Source organism: Ipomoea triloba, chromosome 13 (assembly GCF_003576645.1).
Source record: "Ipomoea triloba cultivar NCNSP0323 chromosome 13, ASM357664v1".
In the NCBI taxonomy this organism is placed as follows: Eukaryota; Viridiplantae; Streptophyta; class Magnoliopsida; order Solanales; family Convolvulaceae; genus Ipomoea; species Ipomoea triloba.
This window is the reverse complement of record NC_044928.1, coordinates 28722150-28744125: the sequence shown is the minus strand read 5'-3', so window position 1 is coordinate 28744125 and position 21976 is coordinate 28722150. Positions and strand designations below refer to the sequence as shown.

Sequence of the window (21976 nt, the reverse complement as noted above, 5' to 3'; positions counted from 1 at the left end):
TTATGCTAAAAAAAGTGACAATTATATTTGTCTGTTATTACAGGTCACTAACAGATAATTATGCCTTTATGACTAGATTTACTTGTTTATGTACCTAATTGCAACTTAAAAAAGTTTGAGAACTTAATTGACTTTAAAGGTAAAGTTTTATAACCTATTTGGTACATTTTATGCAAAAAAAAGTGACATTTATATTTACCTGATATTACAGGCAACTAACAGGTAATTATGCCTTGATGACTAAATTTACATGTTTATGTACCTAATTGCAACTTAAAAAAGTTTGAGTGCCTAATTGACTTTAAAGGTAAAGTTTTATAACCTATTTGGTACATTTTATGCAAAAAAAAAAAAAAAGTGACATTTATATTTACCTTATATTATCGGTCACTGATAGCTAATTATGCCTTGATTACTAAATTTATATTTTTATGTATCTAATTGCAATTTTAAAAAGTTTGATGGCCTAATTGAGTTTACAGATAGAGTTTGATGGCCTATTTGATACATTTTATGCAAAAAAAGTGACATTTATATTTACCTGATATTACAGGTCATTAACAGGTAATTATGCCTTGATGACTAAATTTACATGTTTATGTATCCAATTGTAACTTTAAAAAGTTTGAGAGCCTAATTGACTTTAAAGATAAAGTTTGATGGCCTATTTGATACATTTTATGCTAAAAAAAGTGACATTTATATTTACCTGTTATTACAGGTCACTAACAGTTAATTATGCCTTGATTACTAGATTTACATGTTTATGTATCTAATTGCAACTTAAAAAAGTTTGAGTGACTAATTGACTTTAAAGGTAAAGTTTTATAACCTATTTGGTACATTTTATGCAAAAAAAAAGTGACATTTATATTTGTCTGATATTACCAGTCACTAACAAGTAATTATGCATTGATGACTAAATTTATATTTTTATGTATCTAATTGCAATTTTAAAAAGTTTGAGGGCCTAATTGAGTTTACAGGTAAGGTTTGATGGCCTATTTGCTACATTTTATGGAAAAAAAGTGACATTTATATTTACCTGATATTACAGGTCATTAACAGGTAATTATGCCTTGATGACTAAATTTACATTTTTATGTATCTAATTGGAATTTTAAAAAGTTTCAGGGCCTACTTGACTTTACAGATAAAGTTTGATGGCCTATTTGATACATTTTATGCAAAAAAGTGACATTTATATTTACCTGTTATTACAGGATACTAAAAGGTAATTATCCTTGATGACTAAATTTACATTTTTTATGTATCTAATTGCAACTTAAAAAAGTTTGAGTGCCTAATTGACTTTAAAGGTAAAGTTTTATAACCTATTTGGTACATTTTATGCAAAAAAGTGACATTTATCTTTATATGATATTACAGTTAACTAACAGGTAATTATGCTTGATGACTAAATTTACATGTTTATGTATCTAATTGCAACTTAAAAAAGTTTGAGTGCCTAATTGACTTTAAAGGTAAAGTTTTATAACCTATTTGATATATTTTATGCTTAAAAAAGTTACATTTATATTTACCTGTTATTACAGGTAATTTTTCCTTGATGACTATATTTACTTGTTTATGTACCTAATTGCAACTTAAAAAAGTTTGAGTGCCTAATTGACTTTAAAGGTAAAGTTTTATAACCTATTTGGTACATTTTATGCAAAAAAAGTGACATTTATATTTATCTGATATTACAGTTAACTAACAGGTAATTATGCCTTGATGACTAAATTTACATTTTTATGTATCTAATTGTAATTTTAAAAAGTTTCAGGGCCTAATTTGGTTTACAGATAAAGTTTGATGGCCTATTTGATACATTTTATGCAAAAAAAATGACATTTATATTTACCTGGTATTACAGGTCACTAATAGGTAATTATCCTTGATAACTAAATTTACATGTTTATGTATCCAATTGTAACTTTAAAAAGTTTGAGAGCCTAATTGACTTTAAAGATAAAGTTTGATGGCCTATTTGATACATTTTATGCTAAAAAAAGTGACATTTATATTTACCTGTTATTACAGGTCACTAACAGTTAATTTTGCCTTGATTACTAGATTTACATGTTTATGTATCTAATTGCAACTTAAAAAAGTTTGAGTGACTAATTGACTTTAAAGGTAAAGTTTTATAACCTATTTGGTACATTTTATGCAAAAAAAAAGTGACATTTATATTTGCCTGATATTACCAGTCACTAACAAGTAATTATGCATTGATGACTAAATTTATATTTTTATGTATCTAATTGTAATTTTAAAAAGTTTGAGGGCCTAATTGAGTTTACAGGTAAGGTTTGATGGCCTATTTGATACATTTTATGCAAAAAAAGTGACATTTATATTTACCTGTTATTACAGGATACTAAAAGGTAATTATCCTTGATGACTAAATTTACATTTTTTATGTATCTAATTGCAATTTTAAAAAGTTTGAGGGCCTACTTGAGTTTACAAATAAAGTTTGATGCCCTATTTGATACATTTTATGCAAAAAAAAGTGACATTTATATTTGCCTGATATTACCAGTCACTAACAAGTAATTATGCATTGATGACTAAATTTACATTTTTTATGTATCTAATTGCAATTTTAAAAAGTTTGAGGGCCTACTTGAGTTTACAGATAAAGCTGATGGCCTATTTGATATATTTTATGCTTAAAAAAGTTACATTTATATTTACCTGTTATTACAGGTAATTTTTCCTTGATGACTATATTTACTTGTTTATGTACCTAATTGCAACTTAAAAAAGTTTGAGTGCCTAATTGACTTTAAAGGAAAAGTTTTATAACCTATTTGGTACATTTTATGCAAAAAAAAAAAATTGACATTTATATTTACCTGATATTAGAGGTAGCTAACAGGTAATTATGCCTTGATGACTAAATTTACATTTTTATGTATCTATTTGTAATTTTAAAAAGTTTGAGGACCTAATAGACTTTACAGATAAAGTTTGATGGCCTATTTGATATATTTTATGCAAAAAAAGTGACATTTATATTTACCTGTTATTACAGGTCACTAACAGGTAATTAACCTTTATGACTAAATTTACATGTTTATGTATCCAATTGCAACTTTAAAAAGTTTGATAGCCTAATTGACTTTACAGATAAAGTTTGATGGCCTAATTGATATATTTTATGCTAAAAAAAGTGAGATTTTTATTTACCTGTTATTACAGGTCACTAACAGGTAATTATGCCTTGATGACTAGATTTACATGTTTATGTACCTAATTGCAACTTAAAAAAGTTTGAGTGCCTAATTGACTTTAAAGGTAAAGTTTTTAACCTATTTGGTACATTTTATGCAAAAAAAAAAAGTGACATTTATATTTACCTTATATTATCGGTCACTGACAGCTAATTATGCCTTGATTACTAAATTTATATTTTTATGTATCTAATTGCAATTTTAAAAAGTTTGAGGGCCTAATTGAGTTTACAGATAAAGTTTGATGGCCTATTTGATACATTTTATGCAAAAAAAGTGACATTTATATTTACCTGATATTATGTGTCACTAACAGGTAATTATGCCTTGATAACTAAATTTACATTTTTTATATATCTAATTGCAATTTTAAAAAGTTTGAGGGCCTACTTGAGTTTACAGATAAAGTTTGATGGCCTTTTTGATACATTTTATGCAAAAAAGTGACATTTATATTTACCTGGTATTACAGGTGACTAACAGGTAATTATCGTTGATGACTAAATTTACATGTTTATGTATCTAATTGCAACTTTAAAAAGATTGAGAGTCTAATTGACTTTATAGATAAAGATGATGGCCTATTTGATACATTTTATGCTAAAAAAGTGACATTTATATTTACCTGTTATTACAGGTCACTAACAGGTAATTATGCCTTGATGACTAGATTTACTTGTTTATGTACCTAGTTGCAACTTAAAAAAGGTTGAGTGCCCAATTGACTTTAATGGTAAAGTTTTATAACCTATTTGGTACATTTTATGCAAAAAAAAAAAAGTGACATTTATATTTACCTAATATTACAGGTCACTAACAGATAATTATGCCTTAATGACTACATTTACATTTTTATGTATCTAATTGTAATTTTAAAACGTTTCAGGGCCTAATTTGGTTTACAGATAAAATTTGATGGCCTATTTGATACATTTTATGCAAAAAAAAAAAAATAAAAAAGTGACATTTATCCTTGCTAACTAAATTTACATGTTTATGTATCCAATTGTAACTTTAAAAAGTTTGAGAGCCTAATTGACTTTAAAGATAAAGTTTGATGGCCTATTTGATAAATTTTATGCTAAAAAAAGTGACATTTATATTTACCTACTATTACAGGTCACTGACAAGTAATTATGCCTTGATTACTAGATTTACATGTTTATGTACCTAATTGCAACGTAAAAAAGTTTGAGTGACTAATTAACTTTAAAGGTAAAGTTTTATAACCTATTTGGTACATTTTATGCAAAAAAAAAGTGACATTTATATTTGCCTGATATTACCAGTCACTAACAAGTAATTATGCATTGATGACTAAATTTATATTTTTATGTATCTAATTGCAATTTTAAAAAGTTTGAGGGCCTAATTGAGTTTACAGATAAAGTTTGATGGCCTATTTGCTACATTTTATGGAAAAAAAAAGTGACATTTATATTTACCTGATATTACAGGTCATTAACAGGTAATTATGCATTGATGACTAAACTTACATTTTTATGTATCTAATTGCAACTTTAAAAAGTTTGATGGCCTAATTCACTTTAAAGGAAAATTTTATAACCTATTTGATAAATTTTATGCAAAAAAAAAAAAAAAAGTGACATTTATAATTACATGATATTATAGGTCACTAACAGGTAATTATCTTTGATGACTAAATTTACATATTTATGTATCCAATTGCAACTTTAAAAAGTTTGAGATCCTAATTGACTTTACAGATAAAGTTTGATGACCTATTTGATACATTTTATGCTAAGAAAAGTGACATTTATATTTATCTGTTATTACAGGTCACTAATAGATAATTATGCCTTGATGACTAGATTTGCATGTTTATGTACCTAATTGAAACTTAAAAAGTTTGAGTGCCTAATTGACTTTAAAGGTAACGTTTTATAACCTATTTGGTACATTTTATGCAAAAAAAAAAAAAGTGTCATTTATATTACCTGATATTACAGGTCATTAACAGGTAATTATGCCTTGATGACTAAATTTACATTTTTATGTATCTAATTGCAATTTTAAAAAGTTTGAGGGCCTAATTGACTTTACAGATAAAGTTTGATGGTCAATTTGATACATTTTATGCAAAAAAAAGTGACATTTATATTTATCTGTTATTACATGTCACTAATAGGTAATTATCGTTAATGACTAAATTTACATGTTTATGTATCTAATTGCTACTTTAAAAAGTTTGAGAGCCTAATTGACTTTACAGATAAAGTTTGATGGCCTATTTGATACATTTTATGCTAAAAAAAAGTGATATTTATACTTACCTGTTATTACAGGTCACTAAAGATAATTATTCCTTGATAACTAGATTTACATGTTTATGTACCTAATTGCAACTTAAAAAGTTTGAGTGCCTAATTGACTTTAAAGGTAAAGTTTTCTAACCTATTTGATACACTTTATGCAAAAAAAAAAAAGTGACATTTATAATTATTTGATATTACAGGTCACTAACAGGTAATTATGCCTTGGTGACTAGATTTACATGTTTATTTACCTAATTGCAACTTTAAAAATTTTGATTGCCTAATTCACTCTAAAGGTAATTTTATAACCTATTTGATTCATTTTATGCACAAAAAAAAAGTGACATTTATAATAACCTGATATTACAGGTCTCTAACAAGTAATTATGACTTGATAAGTAAATTTACATTTTTATGTATCAAATTACAACTTTAAAAAGTTTGAGAGCCTAATTGACTTTATAGATAAACTTTGATGACCTATTTGATAACTTTTATGCAAAAAAAATTGACATTTATATTTACATGTTATTACAGGTCACTAATAAGTAATTATGTCTTGATGACTAGATCTACATGTTTATGTATCTAATTGCAACTTAAAAAAGTTTGAGTGCCTAATTGATTTTAAAGGTAAAGTTTTATAACCGATTTGGTACATTTTATGCAAAAAGAAAAAAAAAGTGACATTTATATTTACCTGATATTACAGATCACTAACAGGTAATTATGCATTGGTGACTAAATTTATATTTTTATGTATCTAATTGCACTAACAGGCCCAATTCTAATTTTATTTGTTTTTATTTCCTATATGTAGTGTTGTCAATGCGAATTGGCATTACAAGTTAAGGCCCGCAGCCCAGTGCAACTGGCCTCTAAGACTCGCTACTTAGCAGGTTAATGGTTAGCCTCGCCAGTGCCGCCACTCCCAGGCTTGCAGGTTAGGGGCTATACCAATTTTCTTTAAATACATTCTAAATCGCTATTCTTTAATCTATAGTATTATTCAAAATTTTTAATAATATACTGATATAATATTCTAATTTTATTGCTATTATCCTTCAATAGGAAATTAATTATAAATTATGTTTATTGAAAATTGAAAACTAAAGAATATATATAAACACACATACATAGGTCCGACTAGCATGTGGGCCTTAGAGGGATGCCCTTTTGCAGGCCGCCAAAATTGAAACCCACCCATTACCTATATAAAGGGCGGGGCAAGTTGACTTGGCAGACAAAGTCTATTTTGATGGCTCTACTTATAGACTACGAAAGCATCTGTTTAATTTGTATATGATGAACAGAAGTGCAAAACACAGTACTCATGACCAATTCTTCCTCGAACTGATGATTATGGTTCCGGAGACCGCAGTTTTGGTCTATTGTAATTTTTTTTTGTAACTTTGTTAATTTTACTTCTTATGATAGGCTACATTATGATAGAACAAATTGTTCTTCATATACATACTTTCAAAAAAAAAAACAAATTGTTCTTCATATATATATCTTGAATTTCAGAGGCATGAAAGAACAATCATAAATAATATCGAGAAGATGAGAGCTATGAACTGAGTTTGGATTGAATTATGGATGAACCCATCATTTTTGTATGAAATAAACTGGAAAATAGGATGAGGAGAAGAGAAAGGAATTCCTCTTCTCTACTTTCAATTCTCCTCTTATTATTCATTCAATGGCTAACCAAAGGGAATTTTTTCCAATCCTCATACATTTTTCTATACACACCAAATACACTGAATCATTTCCTCTTCTCATACATTGATCTTCTCCTGATATATATTTCATACGCACGAGATACATGAACTCAATTTATTCTGTCACACTAAAAATGAACTTTCAATATATTAAAAATAAATATGTATTAAAGTTCCATGTTATTAATTACGCGAATCATAGTATAAGCATTGATATAACTTAATTGGTTACGTTCCATTGCATCCTCTTAGTTACACCCAATGTTTATTTCAGTGGCAGAAACAAGTTATGCATTCTTGGGTTAGCTTTTGCTGAATTTTATGTTACTTTAAACTTTTATTTCTTAGAAGGGAGTTGGATGTTGTGAACATAAAATTTCAAGTATAAATGATAGAGAAAAAAGGTGTAAATCTCGTGAAGGGCTGGTAAAGTGAGAGACGTATAAAGTTCGTGAAGAAAACGAGAAGGAGTGTATATAATTGGATTTGGTTTGGCAAATTGGTTGGTTTGAAAATACCATTTCATTTTGCTTTTGGAATGTAATGTAACTATGGTGTGATTGCCCCTAGTACGTACCACATCAAACTTAAACTTTATATGTAATATTTATTTTAACGTACTAAAACGTAATTATACTGTCATCTAGACAAGAACATGAATAGTTTTTATTCTGATCTCTTTTATAAAATTCATGTGATCAATGATCTTTTAATTACTCCGTGTTTCATGGCTTATAAATTGAAGAACATTATAGTGATTTCTATCTATTTAGTCTTAAACGACTTTTGTACTTAATTAGGTCCTCGACTTTGATGGTTTTACTCAATTGAGTTCTCTGTTAAGATAGTTTAGTAATTCACCAACTATCAATACTTAATTTAGTCATTGACTGTAGTAGTTTTTCCAAATTAGTCGACTATAGTGGATTTACCCAATTAATTTAGTCATTGACTATAGTGATTTTTCTCGATTTAATCCTTAATTCTAATAGGTGAGGACTCAGTTGGGTAAAATCATCGAAGGCGATGACCTAATTAGCACAAAAAAGTCCTTTAGGACTAAATCGAAAAAAACCACTATACTCGAAGATTAAATTGAATATTAAAGAGAAAGATTGCATAAATTAAACTTGTGTTTATATAAATAAATAAATGTAAGAATTTAAGTATAAATATGAGAAAAATAAATGAATAAAAGGAGAAGGGAACGTAAGTTTAGTGTATGGGTTGTAAAGTGAGAGACGTATAAGTTCCGTGAAGAACATAATAGAGTGTATTGTAGAATGTAATACTCGATATAATTAGATTTGGCTTGGGCCTATTTGAAGTGTAGTGTAATGATGATGTGATTGACACGAGTATGTACATCATCAAACTCAAATTTTACGCGTATTTTATATCTTTAACGTATTATAATGTAGTTAGTCAAAATTTAAATAGAAACATTAAACAATTTGTACTCCTTTTTATAAAGTTCACGCGAATTATCATTTAATTACATCATAACGCGCAACTTGAAAAACATTATCTATTCATCCCAACATCCGACAATAGATGAAAGTTCAACATATTTTTAAAAAAATGCTATCACACTTTTTTTTAAAATTCAAATATAGATCTTATCTGTTTACTATTTTAAATAAATGACCTACATGGCTACATCTAAATTTTGTGATAAAAAAAATCTCTCTAAATAACTGAAAGATTTTTTTTAAAACATAAATATAACTTAGGATTGAATTTATATCACAGGTATAACCCAAAGAATCAAAATACTATTTTTCATAAATAAATATAAAATTGATTTCTGAAATGTATACCAAACAACCTGTGGGAAATACTTTAATTTTGCCCAATTTCTTACTATTAGTACAAGTAGTCTGGCTAGTAAGAACATTCGCATTAATTGAGGATATTTGTGAGGTTAATACCTTTCATATCGAAATCATCAATATAATATTTCCTCTATTTTGCCAAGGACCTTGTGGTTTATTAGTGGCATCAAACCCTTCCCTTTATACGGGAGGTGGTGGGTTTGAGCCTCATTGGAGGCAAGATACTGCATTCTAATGGAGTTAGTAGTATTAAAAAATATATATTTCTTCTATTTTCAATACACCTCCTCCCCAATGGTTAATAATATTTAATTTGCATTGTCATGAATAGTTCAAATTAGTTTTCGATGATTGCACCTAAAGACACGTGACCAAATCTTGACAGTCAGTCACAATGTGAGATTTTACTTTCTTGTGGAAGTAACTCCTTGTAAACACTAGATACCTAAAGAGCTACTGAATCACTATGATTTATCTTCTCCATAATCCTTATAGAGCCCGTATGTAGAGGTCGATATGAGCTGGGACCGGAGATTTCACATTTTAATTTGCACCTAAATAATATTTAATTTGTGGGTCTTACTCATTCCATATCAACCATCTTTTATCATTATTTTTATTTATTATAATTTTGAATAATAATAAAATTATTATATTTGTTCCATAATCCACTATATTTCACCCGAACGATCAATAAATGATTAGTGTATATAGTTTTTTTAAGACGTAGAACCTTTGTATTGTTCTATTATCAAGAAGGAAAAAAGAGAGGATTTTGAGTGGTTAATTAATAATAGAGTTGTTGAAACGGGCCGGCGGGGCGGTGCCCGCCAAAGCCCACCATATGGCGGGGGCGAGCTAAAAAGCCCGCCAAATACGGGCCTATGGGAGGTCGGCCCGCCCTGCCCTACCTTAAACCCGCGGGCCTTGGCGGGGGCCCGTCAAATTGAAAAATTTTAAATTTAAATAAAAATTAATATTAAAAAAATAATAAGTGTATACTAAAATAATTTGGATAGTTTAAACATATATTAATGCATTTGTAATTTTTTAAACACAATAATAACTAATAAATACTCAAATACATAATGTATTAATTCATAAGTAAATAACAAATCATTTATACAATATACTAATTTTTTAATTTTATTATATATATATATATATATATATATATATATATATATATATATATATATATATATATATATATATATATATATATATATATATATATATATATATATATATATATATATATATATATATATATATATATATATATATATATATATATATATATATATATATATATATATATATATATATATATATATATATATATATATATATATATATATATATATATATATATATATATATATATATATATATATATATATATATATATATATATATATATATATATATATATATATATATATATATATATATATATATATATATATATATATATATATATATATATATATATATATATATATATATATATATATATATATATATATATATATATATATATATATATATATATATATATATATATATATATATATATATATATATATATATATATATATATATATATATATATATATATATATATTGGAGCATTTATTTATTTCAATAATTTTTATTTTTATACATTTGACGGGCCCCCGCCAAGCCCGCCCTACCAAGCCCGCGGGTTAGGCGGGGCGGGCTAAAAAGCCCATCAAAATACGGGCCCAAAATATCAAAGTCCGCCACGCCCTTTTCGCGGGACGGGATGGGCTAAGTCCGTTTTAACGATTCCAATTAATAACGTTATTTTAATGTTATTTAAACATATTTGTTGACAGATGACCAAAAATGGTCATGCCACAATAATGTTAGGACCAACATTGATGTTTTGAAAAAAATAAAATAAAAAAGAGTAAAAGTGGACTGCCATATAAATTTAGAACCAAAAAAAAAAAGAATTAACACTTAGAACTGAATAAACCAAAATACCGTTGTATTTAAGGGCATTTAAACAGTTTTTTTTTATGGAGGTCATGTCACAATAATACTATGATCAGATGAGAATGTTAAAAATTCACTAAAAGTAGAATGACAACTATTAAATCTAGGATCAAAAATAGAATTAACTCTTTTTTTTTTAAAATATTGTGAAAATTATATTTAATGAAAAATGACCCCCCCCCCCAAGTTAATTATATGATTATAGCACTTTTGCCACATAAATTATTCATATATGTATATTAGCCCCTCAATTATTTTAAAGTGCATGGCGATTTTTCCCCCTTTCTATTAAATGCAATCATTATACCCTGCACCACGGTGCACATAGCAATGTGCACCACGTACATAAAACGACGTCGTTTCGGTGTTAGTGGACGCGGACCCGAATGACTCCAGGGAATTCATTATCTATAATACACATAATCATTATCTAGAATACACAGAACGTTTGCCTAGAATACACAGAATATTTACCCATAATACACAAAATATTGATACAAAATACACAGATGTTAGTGGACGCGAACGCGAATGACTCCAGGGAAATTCATTATCTATAATACACATAATCATTATATAGAATACACAGAACGTTTGCCTAGAATACACAGAATGTTTGCCCAGAATACACAGAATATTGACACAAAATACACAGAACTCATCTTCCTAACATTCGAATGCACAAACACATCACAACTTGTGTTAATAACATGAATACACAGAATATTGACACAAAATACACAGAACTCATCCTCCTAAACATTCGAATGCACAAACACATCACAACATGTGTTACTAACATGAATACACATAACGATTGCCTAGAATACACAGAACGGTTGCCTAGAATACACAGAATGATTGCCTGGAATACACAGAATATTAACGTAAATATAGAGACCGGTTGAAACGGGAAACGTGATTTCTAAAAAAAAGGACAATTAATTTACAATGTTCAAAACGACGTCGTTTAGGTACGTGGTGCACATTGCTATGTACACCGTGGTGCACGGTATAATTTGCCTATTAAATGGATATTTTTACCCTTAAAAATAAGGCTGGGTTTCATTTGCAAATCAAGTATTTCATTTGTTTTTCTTCTCCAACAAATTATTGCTTATATGTAAGAATTAGAATAAATGCAAAAAAAAAAAAAAAAAAAAAGAACAAACACCATATGCAAATATTATAATTATAATTATAATTTTAAACTAATACTAGCAATAGAATTAAGACTTAAACACAAATAGTTCATTAATTATAAATTAGCATTAATGAATTATTTGTGTTTAAGTCTTTACTAGCATTAGCTTAAAACTATAATTATAATATTTACAAATCGTGTCCTATTATTTGCATTTATTCTAATTTTCACATATAAACAATAATTTTTTGGATAATAAAAATAAATAAAATACCTGCCCTTATTTTTAAGGGTAAAAATGCTCATTTTTACATGAGATGGGTTGGGGGTGGGGGTGGGGGTTGGTGGTGGGTGGGGGGGGGTCATCACGTTTTTTAACGTTTTTAAACATTATGTTTATTTTTTAAAAAAAAAAATTGTGTACCAGGCCAACTCAAGAAAATCGAGTTAGGTTGGATTTAAAATTATAATTGTTCGAAATATTAATGTTACCATATAAATATAATGAAGGCAATAGTATTGCCTCTTTTGAATCTGAAGAAAGAACGTGTGTCGTCTCTTCTATATTTGAAGAAGGTAACACAATCATCACATTCTTCGAAAAAAATCACTATAGTTGAAGCAAAAAACCATCACCTTCATGATGCAGAAGATGGTTTTTTGCTTCTTCTAGATTTGAAGAAGAGAACACGATCATCACATTCTTCTAGATTTGAGATATCTCCTTTCCTAGACTTGAAGAAGATATCTACCCTTATGGATTTGAAGAAGTCAATGGTAGTCACCACTTATGGAATTGAAAAAGGTAATGATTGTCATGTCTTTTAGATCTAGAGAAGGTAGTGGCGTTGCCTCTTCTGGATCTAAAGAAAGTGATGAATATTGCGTGTTCTAGATATGAAGAAAGCAATAAACGTCGCCTCTTCTAGATTTGAAGAAGGCAACATGGTCGTGCCATTTTCTAGGTTTGAGGGGTTGCTTCTTCTAGATTTGAAGAACTCAACGTTTTTCACCTCTTCTTTAGAATCTAAAGAAAGCGATGGCTATTTCCTTTTCTGGATTTGAAGAAGGTGATGTTGTCATCGCCTTCTAGATCTAAAGAAGGCGACTAACGTCTCCTCTTCTAGGGTTGAAGAAAGTGATGGTCATCATATCATAATGATCTAATTAAAGAAGACAATGGTGTCACCTCATTTGAATATGAAGAAGGCGATGAGTATCACATTTCTTCTAGATCTAAAGAAGGCTATGTAGTCATCGCCTTCTTATATATGGATCTTAAGTTGTATCTGAAGAAGGCAATAGATTTTATCTCTTTTAGATTTGAAGAAAGCGTCAATTGTCACCTCTTTTGTATCTAAAGAATACGACGATCATCGCCCTTTTCTATATTTGAAGGAGGGGATGCAATTATTGCCTTCTTTTGAATATGAATAAGGTAGCAATGGCGGGAAACCGTTGGCTGTGATCGTGAATGTGTTATTAAAATCTACATTTTTTTTAATGAAGAAGAAAGAGACTGATAGGGAATATACCCCGGGTATACTGTCCGACGTATTTTGTGCATATATCGGTATATCAGTACAAGTATTATCCCTATATAAGGGACTTGAGTCCTTCATGAAAGGGGCTTTTGCTTCCCCTCTCTTCTTCTCTCGAGAAGACCCAAAGATCCATTATGTATCTGATCTCTCTACATGATTCAAAAACAATGGATAAAATGACTTCTTTTTTTGCTAAATTCTCTCATCTACTTTGTATTATACATATATTGTTATACACCCAAGTACATTGGAGGTAATTTACACAATCAAAATGGCGCCGTCTGTGGGGATCGAACCCACGACCATGTGGTGGGTTCCTTAACGAGGCAACTAGCATAAGTCACGGGTTATATATAGGGTCAGTTTTTTCATGACCGTGCCCTCCTTCATTGGCGCCCAAGGTTGTGCTCTTTTTCCCTTAACTAAGATTTTTTTCCACTGGATTTTTTCTTAGTCTAAGGTTTTAATGAGGCAACTGGCGTAAGTCGCTGATTGTATGGTCAGTTTTTTCAACCTGAACCCTTCCTCATTGGCTCGACGTCAGGGCACGGACTGGGGGACTACTTACTTGATAAAGAATATACCCCGGGTATACTGCCCTGTGTATTTTGTACGTATGTCAGTGTATCGGTACAAGTATTAGCCCTATATAAGGGACTTGAGTCCTTCAAGAAGGCCCAAAGAACCATTCTCTCTCTATTCTCTCTCAATGATTCAAAAGTAATAAATAAAATGACATCTTTTGGGCTAAATTCTCAAAATGACTAATTTTTTATTTTTAAATAATTCACAAAAAGTCAATACCGCCTTCATTAAGGCATCAACCCACAACCTCCCATATGGGAGTACAACTTTGTGCTACTAAAACACAAGGTCTTGACCTATAAAATGGAGTTAATTGCATGATTTTATTGAGTTTGAGTTTAATTGGAGGATTTTGAAGTTTGATGGGTTAATTGTTATTTTGATAATAAATAGAGGGCTTATTTAATTATTTGACACTTATTATTATTTTTTTAATGTTCACTCCTTATATGTTTAGTGCTTGTACCTCCATTATGTTTATTTTTGTTACTATGATCAAGTTCTGGTTGTTATATAAGAAATTTATGATGATCTTCCTATGCATGGTTTATTGATCTTTACGTTAATGTAGGTTTCTCCACTGCAAGTAAGGACCTTGGATCATCCACATTTGCAGGTTTGTTTCTGAAAAATCTACAACTTCTTAGCATCATATCCTCTCTAAATCATCCTTAGAATTGTATATATTATATTGAAAAAATTACTTAAAATGACATTTTAAATTGGGTTTACTTCTGATTTGAGTGGGTCAACATGAATTCGATTTTTTTTAAAAGTTTAATTTGATTTATTATAAGGCTGACCCCCATCATATCCTTGAAACTTAGTTGAAAGGATGGGGTTTGCATAGTGATAGATAAACAAGTGAAAGTTTTATTTTAAAAAAAAAAAATATTTGGTGTGCTTAGGTGTACTGTAAATTTGCAAGATTTGTACGTTATTTTTTATTTTATTTTATTATTATTGTATTGTATTGTATTTTATTATTATGTAAAAGTAGAAATGAGAGAGTATTGCAAGATGTAAATAAAATAGTGAAGGAATGACAAATTTGATGATGTAGATGTAAGATTCATACTTTTAAAAGTATGAGAGTATTTCAGGGATAAAGATAACCATACATCAAAATATATAACGAATTCAATTGTCAAATATATTCATTGAGTTGGAAAAATGAAATTATATTTGAAAAGACTTTTAAGCCGTCATTGTCCCACATTGAAAAGAAATATAAAATTAGATTAGTTTATATACAATTCAACTTTCAATACAATCATAATTATCTAACAGATGCTCTCTTTCACCTACAGGATCCAAAATAGTGCATAAAACTCCTCTAACTTAGCAGTGCAGCAGCTTGCATATTTGAACACTTCCTTTGCCTCAGACAACCTGCTAAACACAACCAATTTCACCAAGAATTTCAACTGTATTGGGGAAACCACTGCCCCTAATTCACAGTCTTTTGTCCCATTATTCAGCCCCCACACCCCCTCCCCCTCCCTCCTCCCTGCCTTATGGGTGTGTTTGGTTGACAGGTTTTTAGAACTAGGGTTTTGATTACTCATTCCGATTCTGATTCTATATGCGAACCAAACACACCCATATCCTCGGATCAGCTTTAACGGAAGATGTGATTGGTGAAGTGAACCGGGCAATAATGGCTATGTTCTTGGTCTGGCAAGGGGGGGTGTGGAGGCTGAATATTGGGACCAAAAGACTGTGGGTTAGGGGGTGTGGCTTCCCCTATATAGTTGTAATTCGTGGTGAAATTGGTTAAGTTTAGCAGGCTGTTTGAATCAAAGGAAGTGTTGAAATATACAGGCTGCTGCTGCTCCATTATTGCTGCATTTTGGTCCTGTTGCTGTTGCTGAGGGGTTTGAAGAAGAAAGTTGTTTTCCGCTGCAAATCTGCTGATCATTATCTGGGTTTTCACCATCGCAAGCTCTGCTTCAAGAGATGCCACCTGCAAATAATCGAAAATAATGACAGAAAGTAGAGAGGACGATGAGATTTATGTGTTTCAGCAATGTGTCTATTGTTTTATTAATTGTATCCTAGTTACAAAGAGCATATTTTGTAATGTATAATATTATCTGCGTTACTGTCCAATGTAACGCCTATCATTGTCCAGTACATATGAGATATACATAACATAATTTATACCTGTTGCTTCAATGCAAGAATTGTTGACACGCAGCCGTAAATCGGGTCCGACATCCGGGCCTCCGCCTTGTAGGAGATGGAGATCGCGGCGTCGGGGCGACGGTCCATTGGGATGTGCGTGAGAAGTTTGGAGACGTTGCTAGCCCCGAACACCTTGTGGATGGCGGCGAACCGGGCGGTTCCCTCATTGGGGTCGAAGTAGGGTGCAAAGATGCACTCCGGAACACATTTCCTCCTGAGAAGCTTGCATGCACCACAAGGGCCTCGGGCGGCGGCGCCGGACTCCAGCGCCGCCCGCCTCGCGGTGTAGTTACGCCTAGGGGCGACGGTGGAAGAGGAAGCGCCGCCGCCCTGCGGGTAAGCGCCCGTGTTAAGTACACCGGAGTTGATTGATGAGGAGGAATTGAAGTTGTGAGAATCCATCAAAGTATGTGAGGGAAATGAGAATAGTTTAATGAGTATATATGGAAATTACCCAAGAGAAAGATTGCATAAACCAATTAAACTTATGTTTGTATGACTAAACAAATACAAAACTTCAAGTATAAATACCCAAAAAAAAGAACCAAAAGGGCACATAATTCTTGTGAAAGGATTGCCAAAGTGAGTGACGACATATAAGGTTGGTGAGGAAGAAGAAAAGAAATGTATAATAACATGTAATATACCACTTCAAACCATTTCATTTAGATTTGGTTTTGCAAATTGGTTTGGGAAAACCATTTCATTTTGATTTCTTAGTGTAGTGTAATGATGGTGTGACGATTCTAGATGACACGTATCGCATCAAACCCAAAGTCTACATGTAATTAATATCTGCCTTTAACGTACAATGACGTGATTATACAGACATTTAGATAAGGACGGTGAATAGTTACGTTTTTGCTCTCTTTTTTAAAGTTCACGCGAATAATCAACTAATTATATTACGTGTATATTGAAGAACGTTATCCTCCTCCAACCAAACACCCAATAAATGTTAGCAACATAAATGTTAGTAACATGACAAAAAAGAAGGGGGGAAAAAAAAAGAATTGCTTTATTATGTTTATGCCTTTATAATATATTCCATAATATATTGGTTTTCTTTTAGCACAACTTTCCTATAAATGCCTTAGAACAGGTTTGAATGAGGCATTATTAAGAACATATCTCATCTAGGGTGTTCCTACCATTTTTTTTTATTGAAATAATATATATTCTTAATAAGAATTCATATACTTAGGGTGAAATTAAACTAGAAATTTTCTTTACAGGTTCATATATGTTAAAGTTTATCACCACTAATTTTGATAAATGAAAACCAACTTAAGTCAACAAAGTAATTTTGTTTTAAAACCTTGATCTTTAGCTCTTTTTTATTTAAGCTTTGCTCAATAAGATTTCATGAAGTAAAAATTTGTAATTATTTTCTCAACAATTTGGGGAAACTCATTTCTACCATTATGGGTGGCCTACTTGGAAGTTGCGACTGCCGTTTCTGTTGAAAATGGCAAATTATTCTTTGAATCTGGTCCACTTTGTAAAGTAAGCCCAAGCGCAAGTTTAAAATACACAATTTACATACTGAATGTTCATAATTTATATACTGGATGTTCATAATTTACATATTAATGTCCACAATTTACAAATTTACATATTAAATGTTCACAAACTTAAATTGTGAACATTCAGTATGTAAATTGTGTATTTTTTACACGGGTTCACCTTGCAAGGTAAACTCGGATCCATGGTATAATTATTAAAAGTGAAAAATTATTTTGTGGATCTTGGTTCACCTTGCAAGGTGAATTCGTGTCCAAAATACGCAATTTACATACTGAATATTCATAATTTATATATTGAATATTCACAATTCAATATATAAATTCTATATTTTGGATATGAGTCAACCTTGCAAAGTACTATCGTTATGGTCCGCACAACTGTGTGAACCAATCAAATAATGTACATTCATTACAAAAATAATGTATTTTTAGTATATTAAAAATGTATATTGTATTCATGGGATGTAGATTATATTGTATAATGTGTATTCAGTATACAAATAATGTAAATTTTTTATTATTATCCACATAACACTATGTGGACCATGATCCACACAATAATTTGCCCAGCCAGGTAGACCTGGGTCCTTGGTATAAATATTGGTTAAAAATCTATTTAAATCGGCCTGTTGAATATCGGGCTTTGAAGGATATAAATGGGCCTATGGGGCATTGGGCTTTGAACGCATTTCGCACCAAAACTTAGAAAAGGAGAAATATCAAAGCTCAGAAGTGGAGAGTTTCAGCGGGGCGCGTGAGTAGAACTCACATCCTGCAACTGCAATCTTCACCTTATCCGCCAAGCTGAGCAGCGAGCTATGGCCTCCCTTTCATGGTGGCGAGCAGCCCCCTCCGCCGCCGTTCCCACCGCCTCCAAGGCGCTATATCTTCCTCCGCCGCCTTCCAAAGCCACAAACTGGGCGAGTTTCCGCGGAAAGGAGTACGAGAAGCTCGTAGCTAAAGCCAGGCGCGGTTTCATCAACTCGCCGCGCGATTCGCCGAGGAAGATGAACGGAATTAGTGTCCGGTGCCAAGCGGCGGCCGAGCAGAAGATGACGCACGAAGGCTCGATAACGGAATCGCTCCCCAACGGCATGTTCAGAGTCCGATTGGATAACGAAGACGTGATTCTAGGTTACATTTCCGGTAAGATCCGGAAGAATTTCATCCGGCTGTTGCCCGGAGACCGAGTCAGAGTCGAAGTCAGCCGTTACGACTCGAGCCGAGGACGGATAATCTTCCGCCTCCGCGGCAAGGACCCTAATTCGTAGTTCCAGGTTTAGGGTTTGCGGTTCGTATCTCCCTCCACAAATTGATAATGTTCAAAACAATGTAAACTTTTGGTATAACAAGTAATTATTACTTATATTTATTGTTGCAATTTTGATTTTATCTGTTGAAGCAATATTAAATTTCGTTTTTGAGGAGATTTGTTCATTTATCTGTGCATTTAGATACAAACCCCCAATTTACTGTACAGAGACTATCAATGCAATGGTTCATAGAATTGTCAGCAGGGCAGTGAGTGGTAAAGGTGCAGACTTTCTTTAAGGTCATTGTTGATTTGCAGGTTACTGGAAAATGCACCAATTGTCTATGAAATTTTGCCAGAATTCTTTTGATGAATTTTCTTTAAGAAATTTCTTGACTTGAGCAAGATTTTGCCTGTCGGCGTTGTAGAGGTCTGGCCTGAGATGATGGTATGGTGAAAGGTTGGTTTTAGTGGTGATGATGGTGTGTGAGAGAGTATCTCCAAATCGGATATCGTTTAGGAGGAGTGGATCGAAAGGGAGTGAATATTAAGTGATTAATCACGAAAATATCTAATGTTTGAAAGCTAGTTGACATTCAAAGATAGCAAAGTAATCAACAAATGATAGGTAAAAGTAGGGTCTTGGATCAGGTCACTCTTGCGCATGGATACTATGAAGCTTCCTAGAATTGAGGTCATGTGATGAATTAACAAGGATCAAGGAAGATATAGGCTATGTTTGGCAAACCTAGCTGAAAAGGTAGCTGAAAGCTGAAAAGGAGCTGAAAGCTGAAAAGCTATAAGTTAGGAGCTGAAACAGGTGAGCTGTTAAGCTAGCTGTTATGCTTAAAAGTGTTTGGTAAAATTAGTTTTTTAATAAGCTGATAAATGTAAAAAGACTAAAAAGGGCATCTTCATAAAATTTAAATTTGTTTGTTTACATATTAAAATTTAACGTTTGAAAATAAAACTATTAGCAAATCATGATCTAGCATCCCATAATGAAGTAGCAATATTGTTGCGAATCTCCTTCATCTCAGTAGAGGTCTGACTTAAACTTTCGTTGGTGGAGGTATTACTACTTGAATCTTGAAGTTCATCGGGCGGTATGTAATCTGGATGCTGCTCAAGCACATTAAACATCATGTCATCTTGTGAATTCTTCCGAATATAATTATGTAAGGCAAATGTGGCCATAATAACATCAATTTGGGTCTCCACACTAAACTGTGGCATTTTAGCAAGTATCTTCCATCTCTTCTTCAATACTCCAAACGACCTTTCAATACAACTTCGAAGAGAAGAATGTGCACGATTGAATGCTTCTTGAGCATTAGTTGGCGGCTCTTGTTCAAATTGAGATTGATGATACCTTATTCTTGGATACGGTACCAAATATCCTTGTTTATCTGGATATCCTTTATCTACCAAATAATATCTTCCTAAAAAAAATATAACACTAAACAATTATAAAGAATAAAATTATATGATTTTTATTAGAGTTAAAGTAATACGAATATGATACCTTGTGGCGGCTTGGGAAAGTTCATTGATGGTGTACTAATTGCATGAACAAATACACGTGTATCATGTGCGGATCCTTCCCATCCAACAGATATAAAAGTGAAACACATATCAAAGTCACACGCTGCCATGACATTGAAAGTAGGAATTCCTTTTCTCCCTCTATATCGCAATTGATCAGCCTCAGGAATGCATGCTGCTATATGAGTACCATCAATACATCCAATGCAATCCTATTTATCATATATATTAGATAATCAATCTTAAAATAATAATAGTAGTAGTAATAGTAATAATAATAATAATAATAATAATAATAATAGTAATGGTTACATTTTACCTTGAAATATGGCATGTATCGTGCATCATTAGTAATGTAAGACGGTATAGCTTGAAATGTAGGATCATTTGGTGTTATGATATCACGTGCAAGCCCTTGATATCCCCTACTCCTACCACTAATTGCTTCCAAAACTTCATGAAATGCTCTACTTATTGTTTCACCGGAACGTTGAAATCGCTCTCCAACATCTCTATTTGAAGCACCCATAGCAAGTGTGTATATAAATATACCAACTTTCTCCACAATTGACATATTCCTAGTAGATCGTAATCCATATTTTGAATATAAGTCTTCACATAATTGCTTAAACAAAGCGGAGTCCATTCTAAATGTATTTACACATCGAATAGGATGTCCATTCAAGACTTCTCTCATCCATTCCTGTCCTCTAAAAAGTGAAGTCATACAAGGTTCTTTATAAATATATTTATAGTAATATGTTTTGGTTAAAGCAATTGTGGCATACGATGTTACAATTGCACAAAGTGCATGCTTTCTCTTTTTTCTTTTCCGTTCCAACTCCATGATGTACCTAATAAATATAAAATAATGAAAACCAAACATATTGAAATAATGTTCAAACATAAGAACATATATTTTAAAATATATAAAGTGAAACAAAATGTTTATAGTTCATAAAATTAATTCATACAAAAATTAATGTTCAAACACACAAATGTCAAATTGAAATTACAACCAAACATATTGAAATAAAATGAGCATTCACTTGCTTGTATCATGCATATACTTCAACCAAGCTTTTCTA

At 31.1% G+C, this 21976-nt stretch overlaps 3 protein-coding genes across 3 annotated transcripts; 1 reads left to right on the top strand and 2 right to left on the bottom strand.

Moving 5' to 3' along the window:
* Positions 1 to 15999: 15999 nt before the first annotated feature.
* On the bottom strand, positions 16000 to 16967 carry LOC116001453 (LOB domain-containing protein 20-like). The gene is made up of 2 exons (XM_031241328.1): positions 16545 to 16967; positions 16000 to 16344 (listed from the first exon to the last, which is right to left on the bottom strand). The coding sequence occupies exons 1-2, from the start codon at positions 16965 to 16967 to the stop codon at positions 16000 to 16002; spliced, it is 768 nt and encodes a 255-aa protein (XP_031097188.1).
* Positions 16968 to 18809: 1842 nt separating this feature from the next.
* Positions 18810 to 19520, top strand: LOC116002545 (translation initiation factor IF-1, chloroplastic). Its single transcript, XM_031242715.1, has one exon. The coding sequence runs from the start codon at positions 18910 to 18912 to the stop codon at positions 19360 to 19362; it is 453 nt and encodes a 150-aa protein (XP_031098575.1). The 5' UTR covers positions 18810 to 18909; the 3' UTR covers positions 19363 to 19520.
* An 840-nt stretch (positions 19521 to 20360) lies between these two features.
* LOC116001451 (putative nuclease HARBI1) lies at positions 20361 to 21615 on the bottom strand (the record flags this gene model as incomplete). The annotated part of the gene is made up of 3 exons (XM_031241327.1): positions 21208 to 21615; positions 20869 to 21100; positions 20361 to 20785 (listed from the first exon to the last, which is right to left on the bottom strand). Coding segments are annotated over exons 1-3 (1065 nt in total), but the record flags the coding sequence as incomplete, so codon positions are not given.
* Positions 21616 to 21976: the final 361 nt, after the last annotated feature.